Below are 24335 nucleotides of genomic sequence, written 5' to 3'. Positions count from 1 at the left end.
AGGAGGGGATTTTAACATGGTGCAGGATGATTGGTTAGACCGTTTTCCATCTAAATTTAATAGCCATCACTACAATTCTATTTTATGTAATTTTTGTAATTCTTTTGACCTGTTTGATCCATGGAGAGATTTGAATCCCAATTTATGTCAATATTCTTGGTTAAAACCAGATGGGTCAAGCAAATCAAGACTGGACTATCTGGATTATCTCTGGATCTCTGGATTATCTCATTCCACATTAAGGAACATATTTTAGATTGTTTCATATCCCCCGCACCAATTTCTGATCATTGCATGATTGGTTTAAATTTAAAGTCTCTGACTGCACAGCGTCGTAATAACGGATATTGGAAATTTAACGCCAATCTTCTTAATTCGGAGGCCTTTTGTCAAGGAGTTAAAAATATTGTTACAGAAGTGAGTGAAGATTGTTCATTCTCCTCAAATATTAGTAAATGGGAATATTTGAAATTTAGAGTTCGTAGTTATTCTATGTCCTTTGGTAAACAGCTAAAAAAATCGATCCATTTAGAAGTTAATCTTATTAGAGAGATAAGTGAATGTTGCAGTAATAGTCAGTCTACTGATTCAGATAGAACCAAGCTTTTATTCTTAAAATCCAAACTTGATACTATCTATGTTGAAAAGGCGAAAGGTGCTTATATTCATTCAAGGGCCAAATGGATAGAAGCGGGGGAGAGAAATTCAGTGTACTTCTGCAGATTGGAAAAGAGCAGGCAGGAGAAAAATAATATACGATCCTTAATTATCGATGGCAATGAATCTTCGAACGCTCATGATATTGCACAAAAAATATTTTCCTTTTATAGTAATTTATATAAATCGAAATTTTCTAAAATTAATACAGATGCTTTTTTTGAGAGTATTAAGCCATTTATTCCACAAATCAGTTTGGAGTTTAAAGAGATTTGTGATGCAAAAATCGTGTTACAGGAGTTGGAGAATGCTTTGCAATCTTTACCCTCTGACAAATCTCCTGGCTCCGATGGTTTAACGGCCAACTTTTACAAATTTTTTTGGGATTCTATAAAATGTATTTTATTCAAGGCTTTAACAGAGGTTACTGAATGTATTTCACTTTCCCATACTATGAAGCAAGGGGTTATAATTCTCATTCCTAAACCAGGCAAAGATCCTAAATTTTTAGATAATTTGCGGCCCATTACATATTAAATAATGATTATAAATTGTTAGCACACATTTATTCTAAACGTTTGAAAACCGGATTATCTCAGATTATAAGTAATACGCAGTCAGGGTTTATGAGGGGTAGATCGATTCATCATAATTTAGGTTTGGTCCTTGATCTGATTGATTATAAAGACAAGATTAACTACGAGGGTATCATGTTTTTTCTTGATTTCTACAAAGCATTTGACACGGTCGAACACCCTTTTACCTTCGCGGCTTTAGAATTGTATGGGTTTGGGAAACAATTTAGAAGTATAATTGGTCGTTTATATCGGGATACAAATTGTTCTGTTTCATTGACTGAAGGGACCACTCCACACTTTAATATAAGCCGAGGTATTAAACAAGGCTGTCCAATTTCGCCTTTACTTTTTATTTTGGCTGCTGAAATGCTTGCTCTTGCAATTAAAAATTCTGACATTGAGCATTTGAAGGTTTTTGATGATTCCATAGTGATCAGTCAATTAGCTGATGACACAGTCTTATTTCTAAAGAATTCTGATCAGGTTCCAAAAACTCTCACAGTTATTAATCATTTTTCTAATGCCTTAGGCTTATGTCTTAATCTAAGTAAATGTGAAATATTGTCATTGAAAGAATCTCTGCTCACACAAATTTGCAATGTACCAGTTAAATCTAGGATCAAATATCTTGGTATTCTAATTACCAAAGATAAAGAACTAAGTGAATCACTTAATATATCTAATAGAATTGATGAATGTAAGGCCAGATTGGATAGATGGATGCAGAGAGATATTTCTATATTTGGAAGAATTTTATTGACAAAAGTTGAATCTCTATCTAGATGTATTTACCCTGCAGGATCCCTTCCCATTTCTAAAATTAAGTTAATTAATCAAATGAATTTTAATTACATTTGGAAGAGGAAGGCTCATTATGTTAAAAAAGGGACACTAGTGAAGGATTACAAAGAAGGGGGTTTGCAGGCCATAGACTTTGACTGTATGAATGGAACTTTCAAGATAAACTGGCTCAAAAATGTTCTAACAAATAATGACAGTTTCTGGTTCTGCGCCCCTAGAAATATCTTTGAAAGCGTTGGTGGAATAGAATTCTTATTACGATGTGATTTTTCAATACCAAAACTTCCTCTCAAATTATCAGAATATCACAAACAGGTTCTTTTATATTGGAAGATGATTTATAAACATAATTTTCCCCACATAATTCACCTATTTGGAATAATAGGTACATTTTATTTAGGAATAAGTCACTTTTTATAAGAAATTGGTGGAAGAGAGGTGTCTGGTCTGTTGCTCACCTGCTAGGGAAAGATGGTTATTTTTTGGATCACAGTACTTTCTGTGAAAAATATAGTATACATTGTGATTACAAGCAATATAACAGAGTATTGAACTGTATTTCAAAGGCCTTTGTATTGTTGGTAAGTAACACATTGCCTAACCGAAGCTCTTCATTTACCTTCTTTGATAATAAATGGGCAAGATTTGATTAGTAACCGCCTGCCAAATAAGTTAATAAGGACTTTGTTGACCCAAGATAAATTTCCAAATCAAGCTAGTCAAAATAATGTTAATAATCTTTTTCCCAAAAGCTCTATTTTTAAATTAAGAACCATGTATATCTCCTTTCCTTTACCCCCCAAAGCCAAGGAAGTACACTTTAAAATTTTTAATGATGTCTACCCATCTTTAGAGTTTCTTAGATATAGATTCAATACTGATCACAATAATTGTACCTTTTGTGATGTTAATATTGAAACAACTGTACATTTATTCTTTGACTGTTCATTCAGTAGAGCCTTTTGGTCTGATACATTCGAATGGCTTAAAGTTTCAATCAAACTGTCTTCTCAATTTTCTAAAAATGACATAATTTTTGGTTTAATAATTGAAGATGTACATACTCATGTCGTTCTGAATAATATTCTCATTTTGGGCAAATTTTATATTCATAAATGTAAGTGCCTTAAAACAAAGCCATTGTTTTCTGTTTTTTTTTGTACTGTAAATCTAAACCAGGAAGAAGACTGTTTGGTTTATTGCAGAAATTTAATCTATTAGAAGACCCTATTGTATAATTCCTTTTTATTATTATTATTATTCTGTTTTCTTTTTTCTTCATCTTTTGTTTTGGTGCACTGTTCTGGTGAATCTCATTACTATCTTGTATTGCCTTATTGTATATCTGTTTTTTGCAATAAAAAAAAAAAAAAGGATGGAGGACTTGAATCAAGTGAAATGATTTATCCTCGCTCCCTTCAGCGTTACTTCAAAGTGTCATCAGCTGTGATTAAAGAGATCTGCCCTTATGTTGTTAAAGTTTGTTAATTAAGACATTAATAATAAATATTAATAAAGCAAGATGCCTTGTTTGAAATATATGACATGCATGGTTTATTTGAAGTAAAAAGGTAAAATATAAATGAAATTTATTACAACAGATGTGAAGGGGAAGGATAATTTATACCTGCGTCACGTTAAGTCGATAAAAGACTTCCGCATCTGATACACCTGTGTATCCTCGCTCATCGCTCCTCATTAAGCCTCCTGCCTCCTCGATCGTCGCCTCCTCGTGGTGCAATTGAGATGTCCTTCAAGGATGGCTGTGCTCGATCAGTTTCCTGGTCATAGGATGGAGGATGGAGGAGCGAGGAGACGAGATGACGAGAAGCACCCCCTGTCTCTCATTGGGAGGAAACCACGCCCTATTTAGGAGAGCTCCCACCCCGTTTTGGAGATCTCCAGGCTGATTCTGGCAAACGGTTTCTAAATCCGTGTGTCATTCGTTCTTTCGTTTTTCTAATTGAAACCAAAAATGAAAAAAAAAAACGACTTTTTTTTGTTATCTGTTTCCAAAACCAAAATGAAAAAACGGATAAAGCTTCGTTTTCCGATTTTCAAATGTGTGCTAATATAAAAAATAAAAAAAACCGTGTTTCACTTTGGTGTTTTCGTCTGATGCCAGTTAGTGACGGTCGTTCTTGAACGATTCGGTCATTTTAAACGAATCTTTAACGTGACTCGGGAACAACGAGTCGAGTCGGGAAGTGATTCGTTCAGTCGCGCATGCGCATAATTCTATAGTTTAAAAATTTCCAAATGAAGTACCGCTGAGGGGTGCTTAAACCGAATGACCATGCAAGTAATGCCTGTTTATGAAATTTGGTTAAATTGTAAGGGATTCTAGCAATATTATAAATACAGATCAATAGGAATCTAATTTGGAAAAGTATCCATTGGGGATAAAAATCCATATTGAGTTTGGATTACACAAACACTGTCTAATCCAGTTAATTTTTAAAGTGTTGTTCAAAGAAGAGAAATCAAGGAAATGAAACCCACCATAATCATATGTGTTCATTAATCTTTATCACCTTTGTTACAACATTCAGTGTATAGAAAATAACCATTATGATAGAAATTTGTACATTTATAAACTGTAAGAAGTAAAAAGCTCAGAAATGCAGTAAGAGTAAATAATAATTATAATAATGATGATAATAATAATGACTAGGCACCTGTTTGTATGGAAGCGTGTAAATTAATTTCTCTATCCAATGCTGTCACGTCACGTGACAAAAGAACGAATGATAAAGCCTTTTATACAGTCTTTATTGTTATTATTATTATTATTATTAAACAATACAAACATTAAAACATTAAGGCAGTAAACTTAAAATCATAAAGACAAAAAATAATAATAATAGTAATAATATGCACAGAGATTTGTGGCCAGGGTAAAAGTTTATGGGTCAAAGCTTATGGGTCTGTCACGTGAGGAGCGACTCAAGACTCAAGAGATGAACTAATCAATTCTCTTTCCGGTGTTCCGGTGAGTTCAGTTCCCCTGTTTCCCCTTCGGCGCGCATGCGTGAATTCCTGACGTCATGATTTCGAAGCGGAAAATGTGTGCTTTTTTATCCCAAGCATCAGTTTCTGATGTTATTTCCTACTTTTCATCTGTGGAGTATTGGGTTTTATTATGAAAAGGGGGTTTTATTATGAAGCGCCTTAACAGGAAGTACCGGAACTACTAGGTGCTCGGGGTCATGTGATTGAATGTGAGTTGAAAAGAAAATGACGCAATAATAAATGCTGTTCAGTTGCTCTACAATGTGTCGCTTGAATCTATGCCCAAAACCACGACATGGTGTCAGAAGTCGGGCGGCAGTAAGAGCTTAATCGCCGGGGAGTGAAAGTAAGCTGTTCTGGGAGTGAAAAAGAAGGTTTTATCGGGAGAAAATAATGTCGGATACAGAGGAAGCGGGAGCAAGCACACCGCATACGCTGCCTCGCAGGCTACTGCCCCAGCTACAGATAAACAGCGGCAACAATGCTAACGCAAATCCACCCCGAACGCCACATTCACCATACAGTCTCCCGAAGCGTTTGATTTTTCTAAGCCTCAGCAATGGGAAAAGTGGATATGGAGATTCGAAAGATTCCGTCTAGCCAGCAATCTGCATCTTAGCTCAGAGGCTAACCAGGTAAACACGCTCATTTACTGTATGGGGGATAAAGCGGATGACATTCTTCGAGGTCAAGCTTTATCGGACTTGCAGAGACAACAGTACCAAGCGGTAAGAGACACTTTGGACATATATTTCGTGCCCAGGAAAAACATTATCCACGAAAGAGCCCGGTTTAACCAAAGAGTGCAGCTAGCTAATGAGACTGTTGATTCGTTTGTCACCGCACTTTATGCTTTGGCGGAAAACTGCAACTACGGTGCACTACACGATGAGTTAATAAGAGATCGCCTCGTCGTGGGACTCAGAGACACTAGCTTAGCTGAGAGATTACAAATGGACAAGGATTTGACGCTGGAGAAGGCAGTAAATCAAGCCCGGCAGTCTGAAGTCATAAAAAGGCAACAAACAGACATTAGAGGAGAGAACAACTCGGAATTAGACGCTGTGTCTGTGAAATATAGAAAACAACAGCATCCAAAACAACAGTATCCAAAATACAAGTCCCCAACTCAGCCAAAATTCACAACGAAGTCCAAAACACCAAATGAGAAATCCTGCTACAGATGTGGTAAAACACCTGCACATGCTAAAGTTCAATGTCCAGCAAAAGATGTGACCTGTCATACTTGTGGTAAAAGAGGACATTTCAGTAAGGTGTGCAAGTCTGTTAAATCCGTGCATGTGATAGAAACAGAGAAATATAATGACACACCCATGTTCCTTGGTTCTGTGGATGCAGGTTCAGATCCTTGGTATGCAGATCTTACTATCAGAAACCACAAAGTCAGATTTAAGATAGACACTGGAGCAAATGTGTCAGTTATCCCAGCCCAGATGTACTACAGCATAAATCAAAATGTGACAGTTACGTAAACCAGACAGACCATTGTTTGGACCTGGCGGCACTCCTCTCAATGTATTGGGTATGTGCAGAGAAACATTGTGCAAAGGTGAAGAAGAAATTGAAGAAAACGTATATGTTATCAAAGATTTGCACATAGCGCTGTTGAGCAGGCCGGCAAGTGTCAAGCTAAACTTTGTGTCTAGAGCAGATAGCATAGACATGAAAGAGTTAAATGAGAAATATCCAAAACTGTGTCAGGGTTTGGGGTTAATGCAGCAACCTTATACTATTAAGCTGAAACCTGACGCTGTTCCTTTTTCCCTGGCCACACCAAGACGTGTCCCCATTCCTTTGCTGGGAAAAGTGAAACAGGAACTGGAAAAAATGGAGTCCATGGGAGTAATCAGCAGAGTTGAAGAGCCAACTGAATGGTGCTCAGGTATGGTCCCTGTGCCAACTAAAAATGACTCAGTGCGCATTTGCGTGGACCTCACTCACCTCAATGACGCAGTGTGCAGAGAGAAGTACATCCTACCCTCAGTGGAACAGACACTGGGATCCCTGGCTGGAGCAATCGTCTTCAGTAAGTTAGATGCAAACAGAGGGTTTTGGCAGGTCCCGTTGTCACCTAAGTCAGCACATTATACAACATTCATTACCCATTTCGGACGCCACCATTTTAACAGACTTCCTTTTGGTATAGCCTCAGCCCCAGAACATTTTCAGCGGAGAATGTCAGTGATTCTGAATGGGCTACCAGGCGTGGTTTGTCACATGGACGACATACTTATTTGGGGTAAGGACCAGCAGGAACATAATGTCAGAATTCACACAGTGCTTCACAAACTGCAAGAGGCTGGTGTCACATTAAATATGGAGAAATGTGACTTGAGCAAACAGGAGGTAAAGTTCCTTGGACATATTTTGTCTGCGGAGGGAGTCCAACCTGACCCGGACAAAATCAGAGCAGTCAAAGCAATGAAAGAGCCGTCAAATGTCAGCGAAGTGCGCAGCTTTCTTGGGATGGTCAACCAGTTAGGTAAATTTATTCCAGGACTGGCTGAAAAAGATAAGCCCCTAAGAGATCTCCTTTCAAAGAAAAACCAGTGGGTTTGGGGCTATGCACAACAAAAAGCATTTGATCAGCTGAAAAGTGAACTGACATCAACTCCTGCTCTCACACTCTATGATCCAAACAAAGATCTTAAGCTGTCTGCTGATGCCTCATCCTACGGGCTCGGTGCAGTCCTCTTTCAAAAAGAAGGTGAGCAGTGGAGACCGGTAGCATACGCCTCACGTTCCTTAACTGAGACAGAGCAGAGGTATGCACAGGTGGAGAAGGAGGTGCTTGGATTAACGTGGGGATGTAAAAGATTTAAAGATTTCCTCATCGGGAGACACTTCTCCATGGAAACTGATCACAAGCCACTTGTTAGTCTGCTGGGACTACAAGCCCCATACCGAGCTTCCACCTAGGATTCAGCGGTTCCGACTCAGGCTCATGAGGTACAGTTACTCCATCACACACACTCCAGGCAAAGCACTCTTCACAGCGGACACCCTTTCACGTGCACCTGTCGAACAGGATTCAGATTCTAAAGCTGCAGCAGATCTAATGGCTGACACAAACATCTACGTCGATGAAATAATCAGAAGCCTACCTGCTAGCTCAACGTACATCACACAACTGAAAGAACAACTAAAGACAGACAGCACATGTTCTGAAGTCATGTCATTGTGTCAGAGAGGCTGGCCAGATTACAGCCATCTCACAGGTCCAATCAAAGCATATTGGCCTCACAGAGACACTTTAACAGTACATGATGAACTGCTACTGAAAGGCACCAGACTCGTGATTCCTATCACTATGCGCAACTCTGTTCTCATAGCCTTACATGAGGGACATCAGGGAATGTCTAGGTGCAGAGAGAGAGCTAGAGAGACAGTGTGGTGGCCTGGTCTGAGTGGCCAAATCAACGAGCTTGTAAATATTCCCTTCTGAGGCTTCATAAAGCACTGCAGTGATGCTGGTGATGTATTTAAGGGTCATCATTATGTGTAAAAACTTTAATTTACAGAACTGTCCCATACACCAAAAACACAGGGGGAACAGATTTTCCCAAAGACCTGAGAAATATGGTTCCCCCTCCCGTATTCCCTTCTGAGGCTTCATAAAGCACTGCAGTGATGCTGGTGATGTATTTAAGGGTCATCATTATGTGTAACAACTTTTAATCTACAGAACAGTCCCATTCACCAAAAACACAGGGGGAACAGATTTTCCCAAAGATCTGAGAAATATGGTTCCCCCTCCCATATTCCCTTCTGAGGCTTCATAAAGCACTGCAGTGATGCTGGTGATGTATTTAAGGGTCATTATTATGTGTAACAACTTTAATTTACAGAACCGTCCCATACACCAAAAACACAGGGGGAACAGATTTTCCCAAAGACCTGAGAAATATGGTTCCCCCTCCCGTATTCCCTTCTGAGGCTTCATAAAGCACTGCAGTGATGCTGGTGGTTTATTTAAGGGTCATCATTATGTGTAACAACCGGAACACCGGCTCCCACTGCATTGACTGAAACAGGTGAACTAGACTAATTCCTGTGCAGAAACTATAGAATGTTGCGCATGCGCGTCTGAACGAATCACTCCACGAGACGACTCGTTCTTCTCGAGTCACATTAAAGATTCGTTTAAAATGACCGAATCGTTCAAGAACGACCGTCACTAACTGGCATCAGATGAAAACACTAAAGTGAAAGAGACACGCTTGTTATCTGTTTTTTTTTTTTTTTTTTTGATATTAGCACATATTTGAAAACCGGAAAACGAAGCTTTATCCGTTTTTTTATTTTGGTTTTGGAAACAGATAAAAAAAAACAAGTCGTTTTTTTATTTTTCCATTTTTGGTTTCAATAAGAAAAACGAAAGAACGAATGATACATGGATTGCGGAAGTTAATTTTCTTGTGGTTTTTGTTTTTCGGACAGCCGCGTGGTGGCGATGACAACTAACGTGACAGAAAACTAGACCGTTTGGAAAAATACTGAGACAAGGAGGCGGAGCAGTGTTTTTCTCTTCACTGACTGCGGCCAGTCAGTGTATGATGGGGCAGATTGAGCAGCAGCGGACGTGATACCGGACTTGGTTTAATCGGAATCACTGCTGGGTTTTGATTCAGAGAGATCACCTCAGTCATGGATATTTCAGAACCCACAAATCCGAACAACTAAACCTACTGTTTTATATTCTTCTACGAATTATCTGTTTTCAGTTCCTCATATTTTGTTTCAGTAAGTACATTTACAAATTAACGTTACGTTGACAAAAAAAAAAAACAAGCCGTTTCAATCACTTCTACAAAATCTGTATGGAATTAGATATTGTTTGAAAAATTTAATAACGTTATATTTTTTTCAACCGGCAGATCAACGCTAAACTCGCTAATTCTGTTTGCTAACTGTTAGCTAACAGTTAGCACGTTAGCCGTCTCTCATAATAATCGTTAATGAATGCATGTGCCTTTTTTAATAACGATATATTAAATTATAAAGGTATTAAATACATTTTTAAATGAATAAATCAAAGTAGTTTTGTGTTTGAGTTTAAAGTGAGGGACGTTAAGAGACGGTATTGGGTGTGCTAACCGGCTAATTTCATTAACTACAGAGCTGAGACGTTATAACATAAAAGTTTTAAATGTGGAGAAACAAGCAGTCTATTCTGAGAAACAGTTTTATGACTGGCATGCTGTAATGATAAATTGTTTCTCGGTTTAGACAACGCAGGTTGAGTTATGATTATTATATGTCGCTGTCATTTTGTTTTTCACAGATCACACCCAAAACATGCTAGTATATATAGTTTCATCCAGTTTAACGTCAGTGTAATTCAAATGAATGGGCTTTATTTATTGATTGATTTTTTTTAGCGAGAGCAGCAGTTATTGTACTAGATCATTGTGTTTTTATGGTATATGATATTATTGACAGTAACGTTAATATAGCTGCTTTAGTTCATCATTGGGTAGTGTGGGTTTTTTCTTCTTCATGAATTACCAGTTGTACTCCCTTGTAATCCTTTGTAATCTGTAAAAGACGATGTACCTTGATTCAGGGAAGTATTTCTTGCATTCCCAATAAGATATCCACATAGTACATGCCATAGAAATAACAAATCACAAGTCTGTTTGTGTTGGCTTTGGGAAGGTAGGTTTGCAGTTATAACATTTAACTTGGTTTTTTACTGGGAGAGACAAGATTTTTTTACAAGTATTTTCTTATTCTGACATCTGTGTGTATTATCAGGCAACAAAATCAACATAAAATTGCCTGAACAGGACATTTCTAAAATTTGTTTCCTTCCAACATGCCACTAGACATTTGCTCTTTAAATATTAATGTTCTTGCATTCTTTGCTCAAATGTAAGTATTCGCTTATAGAAATTGATGTATTTCCATATACTGTGCTTGTTTACACGTGTTATATAATATTACTGATTCTGGGAAATCAGGCCAAATCTGCAGGGTTTATTACATAAGATGGAATGTTTGATTTGCTTTTTCTGGCTTTTTTCTTTTTAGGTTGCCAGCGCCATTGTAGGCTCCACCATGGTGCAGAAGTATCAGTCCCCAGTGAGGGTGTACAAACATCCTTTTGAACTGGTCATGGCAGTAAGTGTGAACCGCAGACTCAATAGCATTTTATTATTGTGGCCACACAATAATAATACATTAGCCGCTTTTCCACTGTTGGGCCAGTGCGAGCCAGTGCTTTAAATGGTCCGGGCGGGGCTAATAGCGTTCCAACTTCGGGCCAGAAGCTATGCTGTGCTTCACTAAAACCCCGCCCTTCACGCGCCTCTTAGGAACAACGTCGTGCAACAAAATTTCACCAACAAAGAGAAGTTATCAGAAAACTAATAAGAAATAAGTCACTGAAACTAGTGCGAACACAAAACTAACATGATAAAAGCGGCCATTTGTTTGCATGCTTTGTTAAATATTAAAATCCAAAAGCATCAATGTTTTACAATAATAAGTGATAAATTTATCATAATTAATTAATTTATCAGGATTGAAAATTTGTACACAGAAATATAGAGTTAACATAGCCTGTTATTCAGTCGAGTCTGTTTCTGTTTGTAGTCAAAGCTATATACAAAACATTTAGAAAGAATTATCATTAATATATTTTTTATAAAAGATCCCAAACAAAAAAACATATTTTTTTTTATGACATGGGTTACGCGGAGCTAAAAGTTAGAGACGAGACTTATGAGAGATAAAATATGTTACTAAATAAATACACGAGGCACAATCAAGCACCGGAAGTGCCAGTGGACAGTGCCAGCTTCCATTACACTTTGAAATAACAGCCTTTCATGCTGTTGGTTAATACCCCACTTTCAGAGTTTTCCACATTTAGTAACCAGTTAACAGTATTGTTATCTTTAGTTTAGCAGCAAAACGTGTCAGAGCAGCTTAGTGGAGTGTTTCTTCGCCTGCTTAATTGCTCTGATGGCAGCAATGAGCTTGTTGATAATTTGTTGTCTGAAAAACAGAAAGAGCAGAGAGCTAAGTTGTTTTTTTAGCTTTATTAGACAATTCTTTCTTATCAAAAGTTGAATAAATTAATCTGCAAAAATCTAAATATAATAGATTTTTCAATTAGGCTGTTGCTATGTTCCAAAAATCTATGGAGGCAGCAAAGGTCCTTTCTCACCAAATTCAAATATTTAGTGTTAAGTATTTGAATAGAAACAACGGATTCTTATGTAGTTACTCCCATTAAATAAGAACATTTACTTGGCAAATGTTTTTTTTTCTGCAATGAATGTTGCATTTTTTACCAGCATATAAAATTTGAGCTTCACATGTCCATCTACGCTGCTGATTTAGTGACATCCGTATTTTTTTTTTTTAAAGGTTATTACTGAAATGAGTTACTCTTGTTTCTCCTGTTCTTCTTTTATCCAGAATGGCAGCTCTTTATATTGTATGGACATGAGTTTGCATATCCTATAGCTTATTCATTTTGCTTTTGGTGTGTAAATGTAGGTAATTAAACTGTTGACTCCAAGAAGGCGATCTCAGAATACACTAGATTAATTTTATAAATATATATATGTGTATATGTGTGTGTGTGTGTGTGTGTATCTATATATATATATATATATATATATATATATATATGTGTGTATGTGTGTATGTATGTATGTGTGTGTGTGTGTGTGTATACATGTTTATTTTAAATAATTTTATTTTCTTCAATACTTGAAAGTATGGATAAAAACAGTTCTGGTTTTAATCACAGTATTGCTACTAGGTCCTGATACCATTTGATATTTCCAACATTCCAGCTCCGGTTTGGTTCTGCTCCCCAATAATATGGGTTTAATTCACATCTTTATTCTGAAGACCTTGAGATGACACCCAAATGCAGCTGTGTGCTTTCTGCTCATGCGCACATTACTGCTGTCTAAAATAGCTGTGGGTGCTTGAGGGATTTGTGAATTAGGCGATCTTGCTCATGGACATGTCTGTGGTGTGATAAATAGGCCACTAAACACAGGGAGCAAGAAAAAAGAAAAACCTTGTGTGCAATTTTTTTTTTTACAGCATTCTAAACATCTATACATAATTTTTATTAGTGTGAATATTTCATATATATGAATATTATATAATGTATATACAGGTGCATCTCAAATTAGAATGTTGTGGAAAAGTTCATTTATTTAGGTAATTCAACAGGTAAATGGGTGCAGTGACTTTGGTTTTCAACAAAACACAATGGACAAACACCAGCAGATGACATTGCACCACAAATCATCACAGACTGTGGAAACTTAATACTGGACTTCAAGCAGCTTGGGCTATGAGCTTCTCCACCCCTTTAGACTCTTGGATCTTGGTTTCCAAATAAAATGTAAAACTTGATCTCATCTGAAAAGAGGACTTTGGACCACTGGCAAACAGTCCAGGGGTCTCATTAATAAGACTCTCCGTAGATTTAATCCTAAAAGTGTACGTAGGCACAAAAGCCAGAACCTACGCAAAAATTTCTTTATAAATCCGTCTGGAAGATTGTGTGTACTTGCATCTCCACCTTGTTTCCTCCCCGCAATAACCATATATGGAGCTTACAACACCTTGTTTTACTATGCATAACCTCATCTGCATTTAATTTCCATGCATATTCATATTCACATGCACGTGACACCATGTTTAACACAGAGATAAAATGATAAAATATGACTTAATTCCCATCATATTTCTGATATTATCTATCAATCATATCTGATTAATTTGATCATTCTCTTTTATTTTAAATCCGTGAGTGCAGTGCACCTGCATCGCGTTAGCACTCGTTAGCTTGTCATTAGTGTTTCCATTCATGCCTATTGCTTTTTTCTTTTCTCCTACTCTCTCTCGCTACTCTCTCTCTCTGGTTTTTCACAAGTTCATCAAACAACTGTAAGAATATTTCATCAAGCACGGTGTGAGTAATGGCTTCTCCTGCTATTCCGGCGACAGAGCCCCTGCAGCAGGGCAACTGGGTGACAGTGAGGCGTAGGGCTGTAGCTATCGAATATTTTAGTAATCGAGTATTCTAGCAAAAATTCCATCGATTAATCGAGTAATCGGATAAAATGTGTTTTTGCTTAATTAAAGTGCAATATTAGTTATGCAAGAGAAAATAAGACTCCTGGGTCTCTTAAAATGAACAACTAAGTTTTCTTTTGTAGAAAAAAAAATATTTTTATTTTTTAAATGCATAGAATGCAAGCATAAATCAAAAATAAACATTTTATTATTACCCATTTTTTCTCTGTCTGTACTTGTACTGTGAACAATGACAATAAAGTTGACATGAATTAAGTGCATTTAAGTGCCATTCAGTTGGGGTTTTAAATAAAGCATTTTCTGAGATGCACATTAAACATTAAACACATAAAACATTAATTTAATTTATCTTTTAATTATTGAAACTTAACTTTTAAAATTATTGAACTTAACTTTTTGGTACTAAACCGCTTTCGTGTGTTTAATGAATGAAGACGCGTTTCTGCTCCATTCATTAGCAGAGACAGGCAGAACATGCAGGATTCATATTTAAATAGACTGTTCCGGCTTAATATTTACAGATATTAGTCCATATCGTGATTTGATGTAAGTGCAATGACCTATTTTTGATTAATTCATTCAAAATTTGGCAAATTCTGTGCCATTCCGCGTTAAACTGGGAATGTTTAGTTTTTATGACTGGATTCCCCGTTTCCCTCCGCGTTTTCTGCATCGCGGAAATCGTAGGGTCCTAGTTGTGGTATGTCAGCTCTATCTTGCAATGGACACACACCAGGACGTTCTCTTTACGTTTGCCCGCACTCTCAAATCAAAACACTGCTGACTCCTTGCAGTATGCAATTTCGGACTCAGCGCTTGTGTCTCCTTCTGCTTTGTGGGTGACGTAAACGCGTTGTGTCACATTAAAAAAATTATTGCGAAAGAACCTGACGTGAGATTTAAAATAAATTAAAAGAGGCTTCGAGGCAGAGGAATTTACTCGAGGAATCGTTTCAGCCCTAGTGAGGCGGCATAGTCGCGGGTCAAAACAACGCTCTTCTGTTCCAACCAAACATTAAACAGGTTTTCCCCACTCAGTGATGCACCCACTGAGAAACCTGATGAAAGTGCTCTAGTTATTGGTGATTCTATTGTACGGAACGTGAATATAGAGAAACCAGCCACCATAGTCAAATGTTTACCATGAGCCAGAGCGCCTGACATCTAGGCAAATTTAAAAATCCTGGCTAATGCTAAACATAAGTACAGTAAGATTGTTATTCATGCCGGCGCTAATGATGTTTGACTTCCCCAGTCAGAGATCACTAAACATAACATGAAAGAGGTGTGTGAACTTGTAAGTAAGATGTCAGACACTGTAATATGCTCTGGTCCCCTCCCTGCTTACCGTGGTGATGAGATGCATAGCAGACTGTCATCACTCAATGGCTGGATGTCTAAGTGGTGCCCGCAGAATAACATAGGCTTTATAGACAATTGGAAGAGCCTTTGAGGCAGACCTGACCTGTTGAAAAGACACCTCCAGGGGTGGTTCCGCTCTTCTCTCTAGAAATATGGCACATAGTCTTATAGTTTATACTTGACTAATGGGGGCCCGGGTCAGGAAGCAGACAGACTGGCTTAACCAACTGTCCGCTGGCCACCTCACGCAACCGAAATCAGTTAATACTTGGCACATAGAGACCATTTTACCTAGATATCACACTATAGAGACTGTGTCTGTTCCCCAAACTAGAAAATACAAAAAACTTAATTGATGTTCAACGAATAAAAAACAGATGTAATACGGATAAACAAATGATAAAGCTTGGCTTATTGAATATCAGGTCCCTTTCTACGAAACCACTTTTTGTAAATCATTTGATCACTGATCATACTCTAGATGTGCCCTGTTTGACAGAAACCTGGCTAAAACCTGGCTGATGATTACATTATTGTAAATGAGTCTACCAAGATTAATATTATGATCATGAGCCACATCCAAAAGGCAAAGGGGGAGGTGTTGCTTCAATTTATAACAATGTTTTCAGGATTTCTCAAAGGGCAGGCTTAATAATAATAATAAAAAAAAACATGCAGCAAACAAAAATAGGTGATTAATCCGTTAAAATACAACCTATACACGACTCATATATTTTTTCCTCTCACAAACTTTGTTTTTTAGCGTGTTTAAAAAAAATAAAATAAAGAAAACATGCAGCAACTGAAAATAGGCAATTAATCCATTAAAATTTGTTACTCTGGGTTAACAGTAATTATAATTATTATATACTTCAGAGCAGAGCCTGCATGGGCCTAATCTAGGCTATCCAGGTTTTTTTTTCTTCATTGCATCTGAAAATGACTTTGTGCAGCATATTCACTTCACACGCTCTGGCGCAGATCAGCCTCCCGCGATCCTCCACTGTGGATGATTTAAAAATGTTTGATAAAGGTTGCTGTCCCATTTTATACAGGAATTGTTAATTTAAAAACATCTAATTATATTGTTAGTTCTAATTATATTGTTAACACAAGTTCATTTAGGCTATTTAACATGCACGGTGACATTTTATCCTTTTTAATTTATAAACTACTTGAGATTTTAAAGTTAGTTTAATTTAAATTCAAGTTTAAAAATAGGTTTTAACTGCTTAAATTATTTCTATGAATTAGTAATATGTTATCATGTTTATTCTTGTAAAAAATAAGTGTTTATTGTTTAAGAAAATAAGGGACGATCCAAATATTTGTTTTGCTTCACCTATTTATGTAGGCTACAATTATTCAAACACAAATAAATAAATAATAAAATGTCATTAAAAAATACCATCGGCCTGATTAAATTTGACCATTATAGAATTGTGACTTTAAAGGTTAGTGATTTAGGAGGTGAAAATACTGTGAAATTACAAATGGCATTGGATTTTAGAGCATAACAACTGAAGGTTTATGAAACGTTAGCCAATAAAGCATTTTTTAAACAATGGAACTTAAAGTTGAGAACTAAAGTATCATTTCAACCATACAGCATGTGAATAAATAAAATGCATACTTTTCATAAAATTTCACCATTCATAAAATGCATAATGTTTCTGGTGTTTGGATGTTCTCTCTCTCTCTCTCTCTCTCTCTCTTTTAACTCTCTATTTAACAGCATAAGCTCAATGAAATACATCTTCCTTCAGGTAGAATGAATGTTTTCCTGCTTGCTAAATGTTGGTCTTGTGATCAATAAGTTGTATTCGCCTCAATCTGATTCAGTAAAGTCAAACCGCTGACGGTGAAGCTGGGTCAGTTAGCAGAGTCCCATGGGCTGTGAGGCAGAGCAGCTGCAGAGGATTCCGCTTGGTCTTAAAGCCTTCTGCAAACATCTACTATCACAAATAACAATGATTTTCGTAAAATAATGATTCATTATCAATTGATAATTTATTATCATTATGGGCTTTGGGAAATAATAACATGGGCTGCGAGAAAATAATGAATACAAAGAGTAGTGCTGCTGAGTACAGGCATGGTTCAAATCAGTAACATGAAAACACATAATTCCTCACAGCCAAAAAACACATCGAATTCAGTTCAGCTGGAGGGGGTTGGGTTTTTTGGTTGTAGTTTTGTATGTCTTGTGGGGGTCGAGATAAAGGCGTGAATCTCTTGCTCTTTCATATGGACAGTGTCTTATGAGGGTTTCCAACTTGCTGAACAGGTTTATATAAGACTGTTGTTTTGGTTATAGACTAAAAAATGGTCTGCCCCCCACGTAAGATTTTTCTAGTTCTAGTTCATTTGTTATATTCAACTAATCAGAGGTTTATATTACATTTACATAAAGTCTTAATATATTCTGCGCTCAAGCACGTGCATTAAGTTTGCCACAAAGCACATGCAGAAGTAGCCTAATAATTGTGAAAAATTAGACATTTTAATTAATGCAAGATGAAATTCACAGTGCTGGCTCTCTCCGACAAGAGAAATGCAACATTTACAGATTGTTGAATGTTGAATATTAATGCGCCCTGTCATTAATGCGCATTAATAATTTTTGCACAAACACTTGAATATAAATATTAATTCACAGTTGCATGTGCATTACAACGTAAATTATTTTTTACATGCAATTATCCACAATAAAACCAAACAAGATTTGTAATGAAGATAAAACAAATAAGAATACAAAGTGCAGTACAAATCTTGCACAACAACAGAGTCAGTCTGTTGTTCGTTATCTGGCTCAGCTCCTGTTCATCTTCAGTTCTTTCTTCACAGCAGTTCAGTCGGTGTACTGTTTGAGTACATGAATTACTCTGGGATATTGGTTTGTTTGAACTCAGAGGGAGTGTCAGCCACATTAAAAAAGTTAACAGCTTAAGTCATTTGTGGATTAATGCGTATTGGAGACGCGAATCGTTTAAAACGATTCAGTTCGATTTGGTGAACTGGTTCAAAAAGATCCGGTTACATCGAATGATTCGTTCGCGAACCGGATATCACAAACTGCTTTGTTTTGAACTCTCTCTCACAACAGACACAGAAGAGAAGACAATGCTGAATAAAGTCGTAGTTTTTGCTATTTTTGGACCAAAATTTATTTTCGATGCTTCAAAAAATTCTAACTGACCCTCTGATGTCACATTGCTTTGATGTTTTTCTTACCTTTCTGGACATGGACAGTATACCGTTCACACAGCTTCAATGGAGGGACTGAGAGCTCTTTGACTAAATCTAAAATATCTTAAACTGTTTCCAAAGATAAACGGAGGTCTTACGGGTTTGGAACAACATGAGGGTAAGTTTTTAATGACATAATTTTGCTATTTGGGTGAACTATCCCTTTAAGAGTCTGAGCGTCATGGTTTTCACTCGCTCCAATTCATGCCAACAGCCCGTAATATAACTGCATATTCAGCAAGAATTCATGTTAAACATATTTAGCTATGGCTTGATCAGGTTATAATGACTGCAAGAGTTGAACGGGGTGTTAAAGGCTAAGGAGTTTGTCTGTTTCTTTTACTGATTATTTTCTGGTTAAAGCATGATTTAAACCGATAAAGGACATTCACGCGCAATCGCTTTAGCAATAATGCATTCAAACAAATGTAATCTTACAGTGCTGACTTTTGAAAATCTTGAAATCTTGAAGAAATTCATTGATCTGTTAAGATAAGATAACTGACAAAAATGTACTGTTATTTTCCTCACAAATAAGATTTGCACAGCAAAAAAAGCAGATAATTAAAGATTTAATGCTTACATTGTTATTAGTTTGGCATGTGATAGGGAAAAAAGTTTACACACAATAGCCTAAGCCACTTTGAAACTCTCCTGTTATTTTTTTTTTTTTATTATTGTATTTTTTTTATAGGCTACGTTATGAACATAACATTTCAAACATACTGAAATACTTTATCCACGGAGTGAAGGCGGAGCGGTGTTTCTGGTATCAGTGTGCACGGAGGGGAAGTTGTTGCTCTTCACAGACTCTGCTCCCGAGTGAGAGAGATGTTTCACCTGATGAAATAAAGACGACTGCGGCAGCACAAGCACAGCATATCCGCCAAAAGCAACCTTCAGAAATGCTCGTTGCTCGCCAAGCTTTACTTTTGTAGGTCACATGGCAGTAAATAATACGATGATATGACCATGCAGTCAATACAGATATTTAATAAAAACCATTAAAAACTAGCAGGGCTGTAACATAACCCATTAAAAAACACACACCAGGTCTACACTGGACACAAGTGGCGTGATCCGACAAAAGACAACAGAACACAGTGATGGATACACTGGACACGATCCCCATCAGTCAACTGATGCTCGTTCTGTTTATGACGAAATGTTCTGACACTGCGTTCAGATGATTTGACACTGTAGTGTGATGTCATCAAGTTTAGACACACTTTTAGCGCAGTGGGGCACAGATGACAACTCTCGCGTCCAGTGTAGACACAGACAGTGACTGCTCTATTTACAAATAAGTTATATAAGAAAAAAAAACCTTAACCAGCGGCGTAACGAGATGGAAATATAGACTAGAAAAATATGACTTACTGCGGACCTTTCAGTTTTAATCTGAACAGCTCTTAACAACCGAGTGGATGGTGAGATGCATGATGGGCTAGTATTAACAAAATAAAATAAAAAAATAAAATAAAATAATGGTATTTTCAGCATTAAGGTAATAACATTACAGTTTTTTTATCATCTTGTCTCAGTTATAGTTTTTTTAGGCCATATGCTATCACCCAGCACTAAAAGCAAGTAAAGAAGGCTCCCTTTAACCTGTTAACCAGCACCCCCCATTATGGGACTCGCAGCTGAAAGTGCTCTACCTAACTTATAATTGTAACAGTTTCCTACTTCAGTGTGTTACAAACATAATTTTGTTGTCTTTTTGAAAGAAGACCCTTTGGGCTTTACTTTTTATCAACCAGATTTGATAATGCTCAAAAATATTAAAAGTTATAGACACTGAAGTGCCTTGAAATTTTTTTACCTCACTTAAATTTTTTTTATATTTCATATAAAAATACATGAAATGAGTCCTGGAGCAATCTAGGAAATGTTATGGGTTGAAAGCCACATGTCTCATGAGTTTCTATTTCAAATCTGAATAAGATATCATGAAAAATGAGACTCCTGCAAATATTTTTTATGAGACTATGTCTAGACCCCCCACCCCCCAAATATACAAAAATATATTTCCCTATAGTATTGAAGGCTTCTACAAACTATTTAGTCAGTAAGCATACCACTGCATAGTTTTTTTTTCAATTATAAAACACTAGACAGAAACTTAGACATTATATATGTGATTTATTTGAACACCAGAAAAATACAATAAGAATAATTGGAGTAAGAAAAATAAGAATAAGAAAAATAAAAAAAGATTTAACTTTGTTTGCCAATTACGGAAAATCATGAGATTACTAGAAATGCTGCATTTACAATGAATTATGATGCAAATAAGTGCTGATGTGCTGATGGCCACTTATACAGATGGTAATAACACAAAGTAAATAATCCACTCTCTCTATTCATATAGACGCGTTCACTTTGATAGCCGTGATCATAGTAGTAGTAGTAATTGCACAGGAAGATGTTACCACCTGCTGGGCATTGCTGCCTGTCGCACCTCCTCCAGTGCCCATGGGTCAGCTGCAGGGTCATAAGCCAGAAACCACCATTCACCAACGTTTCGCTCCTTTATTTCTGGAACGTCTCCTGGTGGCGGAGCAGTGACAGGGACGTCTCCCTGTCACCCCCTGCAGCTGATCGCTGTTCTCCCTGCAGCTGTTGTCTGGGGTTAGGTGTTCTTCCCCCAACACCTATCTTTCCTCCTCAGCCAGAGCCAAAAGCTACCTTTCTCTGCCTCCTCTGCCAGATCCTTTGTTGCCCTCCTTAGCCTCCCTCCGGTCACTCCTGCTTCCCTCAAGAGGCGTATGGTTGACAACCCAAGGAAACCTCGGCATCCGACCTCCACTGGGTAGATGGTCGTCTTCCAGCCAGCCTCCCGGCACTCAGCAGCAAGTTCTGAGTACCTGGCCTTCTTCCGTTCGAAGGCGGACTCGTTTCCCTCCTCCAGTGGTACAGTGAGCTCAATGAGGTGTATCGATCTTGCCTTGGTTGACCACACCACTATGTCTGGCCGGAGAGATGTGGTGGTTATCTCCGTGGGGAACTGGAGCTGCCTGTCCAGGTCAACCCTCATGTTCCACTCCTGGTTGGGGGAGAAGGGCCTTGCTGTTTCTCTTGATCTGGTGCTTCTCCTTACCCCTCCTTCCGACACAAAGATGGTGGGGTCCTCTGCTGATGGTGGTTGTTTGCTACCCTGTCGACACTCCTCCAGTACTTCGGCTAGCTTTCTCAGGACCTGATCGTGGCGCCATCTGTAGCGTCCCTGTGAGAGAGCAATCTTACAGTCTGACAAGATGTTCTGGAGACTTGCGTTGGGGGCATTGCAGAGTACACAGGATTCTTCATTCCCAAACCACTGGTGGAGGTTCCGAGGGCAGGGAAGCGTGTCGTAGGTTGAACGAATGAGGAAGCTAAGTTTTGCCTGTGGGATCTTCCACACGTCTGACCAACTGATGTTCCGGTTCATGATTCCCTCCCAGGTTGTCCAGCTTCCTTGTCGACCCTGCGACACGGCCTTGATTTTGTAGCGATCTTCCTCCATCCTCGTCACCTCTGCTACCACCATCTCCTTCCTTTGCTTGCGATTGGCCTTGGACCAAAAGCATGGTGTCTCTCCCCATCCTAGCCCTGCTCTTCCTGTCTGAACTCTGCCCATGATCTCCCGGTGTTGTAGCCGACCGAAAGCTTGATCGACCTCGGTTTGGGCATTCCACTTGCGGCCGGTAGGAACCTTGACATTTGCGTTCCTTACTGACTCGTCTGTGGACTCCCTCAGCTCGAGAACCAACCTGGTTTTTTCTTGCATGTAGCCCAACTGTATGGACTGTAGTGGCAGCTGCAGCATGTTTTTTCCAAAGAGACCGGTTTCAGATAGGCACCGTGGCAACCCCAACCACTTTCGGATGAATGAGTTGGCTTTTCCATCCATCTTACTTACGGTTGATGAGGGAATCTCACTTATTTTCAGGGGCCACATTACCCTCCTGTAGAGTCTAAACTGGTAGCACCAGACCTTATACTTCCCAGGGAGTTGGCTTTGATCGATCCTTGCCAGTCCGTCAGAGAGCTGCTTCATGACTGTTTTCCCCATCTGTTTGTCAGATAGGTCTGCAGTGTACTGCCTCCCCAGACTTTTGATGTGTTGCTCTGATAGGAGTGGGATTTTTTCCCTCCAATGACGAAGATGGTATTGTCATTGCTGACTCCTCTTCTGAGGGACAAGCTCCGGGACTTGGAGGGCTTGATCTTCATTCTTGCCCATGATATTAATTCGTCCATCCTCTTCAGCAGTCTTGATGTGCATGCTGCTGTCTGAAGGAGGCTGGTGACATCATCCATGTAACTCCTCAGTGGAGGAAGCCTCTTACCAGTTGGGAGTTTGGTCCCCCCAACCATTTGCCTTGCCCCGATGAGGATTATCTCAAAGGCTGCTACAAACAGTATTGGAGATATAGTACACCCCATCGCGATTCCTACTTCGAGCAGCTGCCACCCGGTGGTGAAGTCCTGGAGGGAGAAACACATCTGCAAGTTGCTAAAGTACTGAGCTACCAAGTTCTTGACGGAGGTGGGCATGTGGAAAAATTCCATGGCATAGTTGACCAGCTGATGCGGGACTGATCTGTACGCATTGGCAAGGTCGGGCCAGATGACATACAGGTCGGTCTTCTCCCGCTTGGCCTTTTGGATCTGGTCCCAGATCATAGTGGAGTGCTCTACACATCCTGGGAAACCTGGAACTCCTGTCTTCTGGCAGTTGGTGACAACATAGCCGTTCTCGATCAGATAGTTGGTCATCCTCCTGGCTAGTACTGAGAAGAAGATCTTTCCTTCTACATTCAGTAGTGCAATGTTTCGGAATTGGCTAATGTCTTCGGAGTTCGTTTCCTTAGGGATGAAGACTGCTACCGCTCTTTGCCACTCCGATGGAATGATTTGCCTTTTCCAGGCAGTTCTCATCAGATACCATAGCAGCTCTAGTGACATGCTGTTCCAATTTCTCCCTGGTGGTTTCAAGCTTGCCGCTCTTCTTTTCCTCCAGTAGCTGTCTGGCATGCTTGAAGGGATCCTTGAACAAATTGGCACGCTCTTTCTGCTTCCGCTGGCTGCGCTTGTGGATGCGTTCAGCTCTGCGAAGCCCGGCTAGCCTTTTCCGGACTTCCTCCCACAGGACTTTCAGACCCTCTCTCTCTGCATGGGTTGCCTTCCTCCAGTTCTTACGGAGTTGCCGACGCCTTTGCACAAGTTGGAGGATTTCCCTTTCCTTCCTTCCCTTCTCTCTTCTGGCTGTCCTCTGTTTGGGGACAATTTTGCCAAACCTGTCTTTACAGGTCTGGTATATTATGACTCCAATCAGGTTAAGCTTAGTCTCGGCCCCTCCACGCAGTGATCCCTCTAGGGTCTTGATCATGACCAAGTCCAAATTGGGCCATGCCTCTGCTTCGTTTGACTTCGGCCTCTTCAGCTTGCTCCTTCTGGCTGGTTCTTTGGTCTCTTTATTTGGCTCTACAAAGTTTCTACAAACTATTTAGTCAGTAAGCATACCACTGCATATCTTTTTTTCAATTATAAAACACTAGACAGAAACTTAGACATCATATAAGTGATATATTT

At 38.6% G+C, this 24335-nt stretch overlaps 1 protein-coding gene across 1 annotated transcript in view; it reads left to right on the top strand.

Annotated features, from left to right (window-relative positions):
* Positions 1-9536: 9536 nt before the first annotated feature.
* Positions 9537-24335, top strand: part of LOC132137517 (SEC14-like protein 1) — a 96920-nt gene continuing 82121 nt past the window's right edge. The window contains exons 1-2 of the mRNA XM_059547549.1: positions 9537-9812; positions 11103-11192. Coding sequence (XP_059403532.1) covers positions 11130-11192 — 63 coding nt within the window. The 5' untranslated portion in view covers positions 9537-9812; positions 11103-11129. The remainder of the gene's footprint in view (positions 9813-11102; positions 11193-24335) is intronic.

This window comes from Carassius carassius, unplaced genomic scaffold (genome assembly GCF_963082965.1).
Source record: "Carassius carassius unplaced genomic scaffold, fCarCar2.1 SCAFFOLD_62, whole genome shotgun sequence".
In the NCBI taxonomy this organism is placed as follows: Eukaryota; Metazoa; Chordata; class Actinopteri; order Cypriniformes; family Cyprinidae; genus Carassius; species Carassius carassius.
The sequence above is the reverse complement of the archived record's forward strand: the minus strand, read 5'-3'. Positions and strand labels throughout refer to the sequence as shown.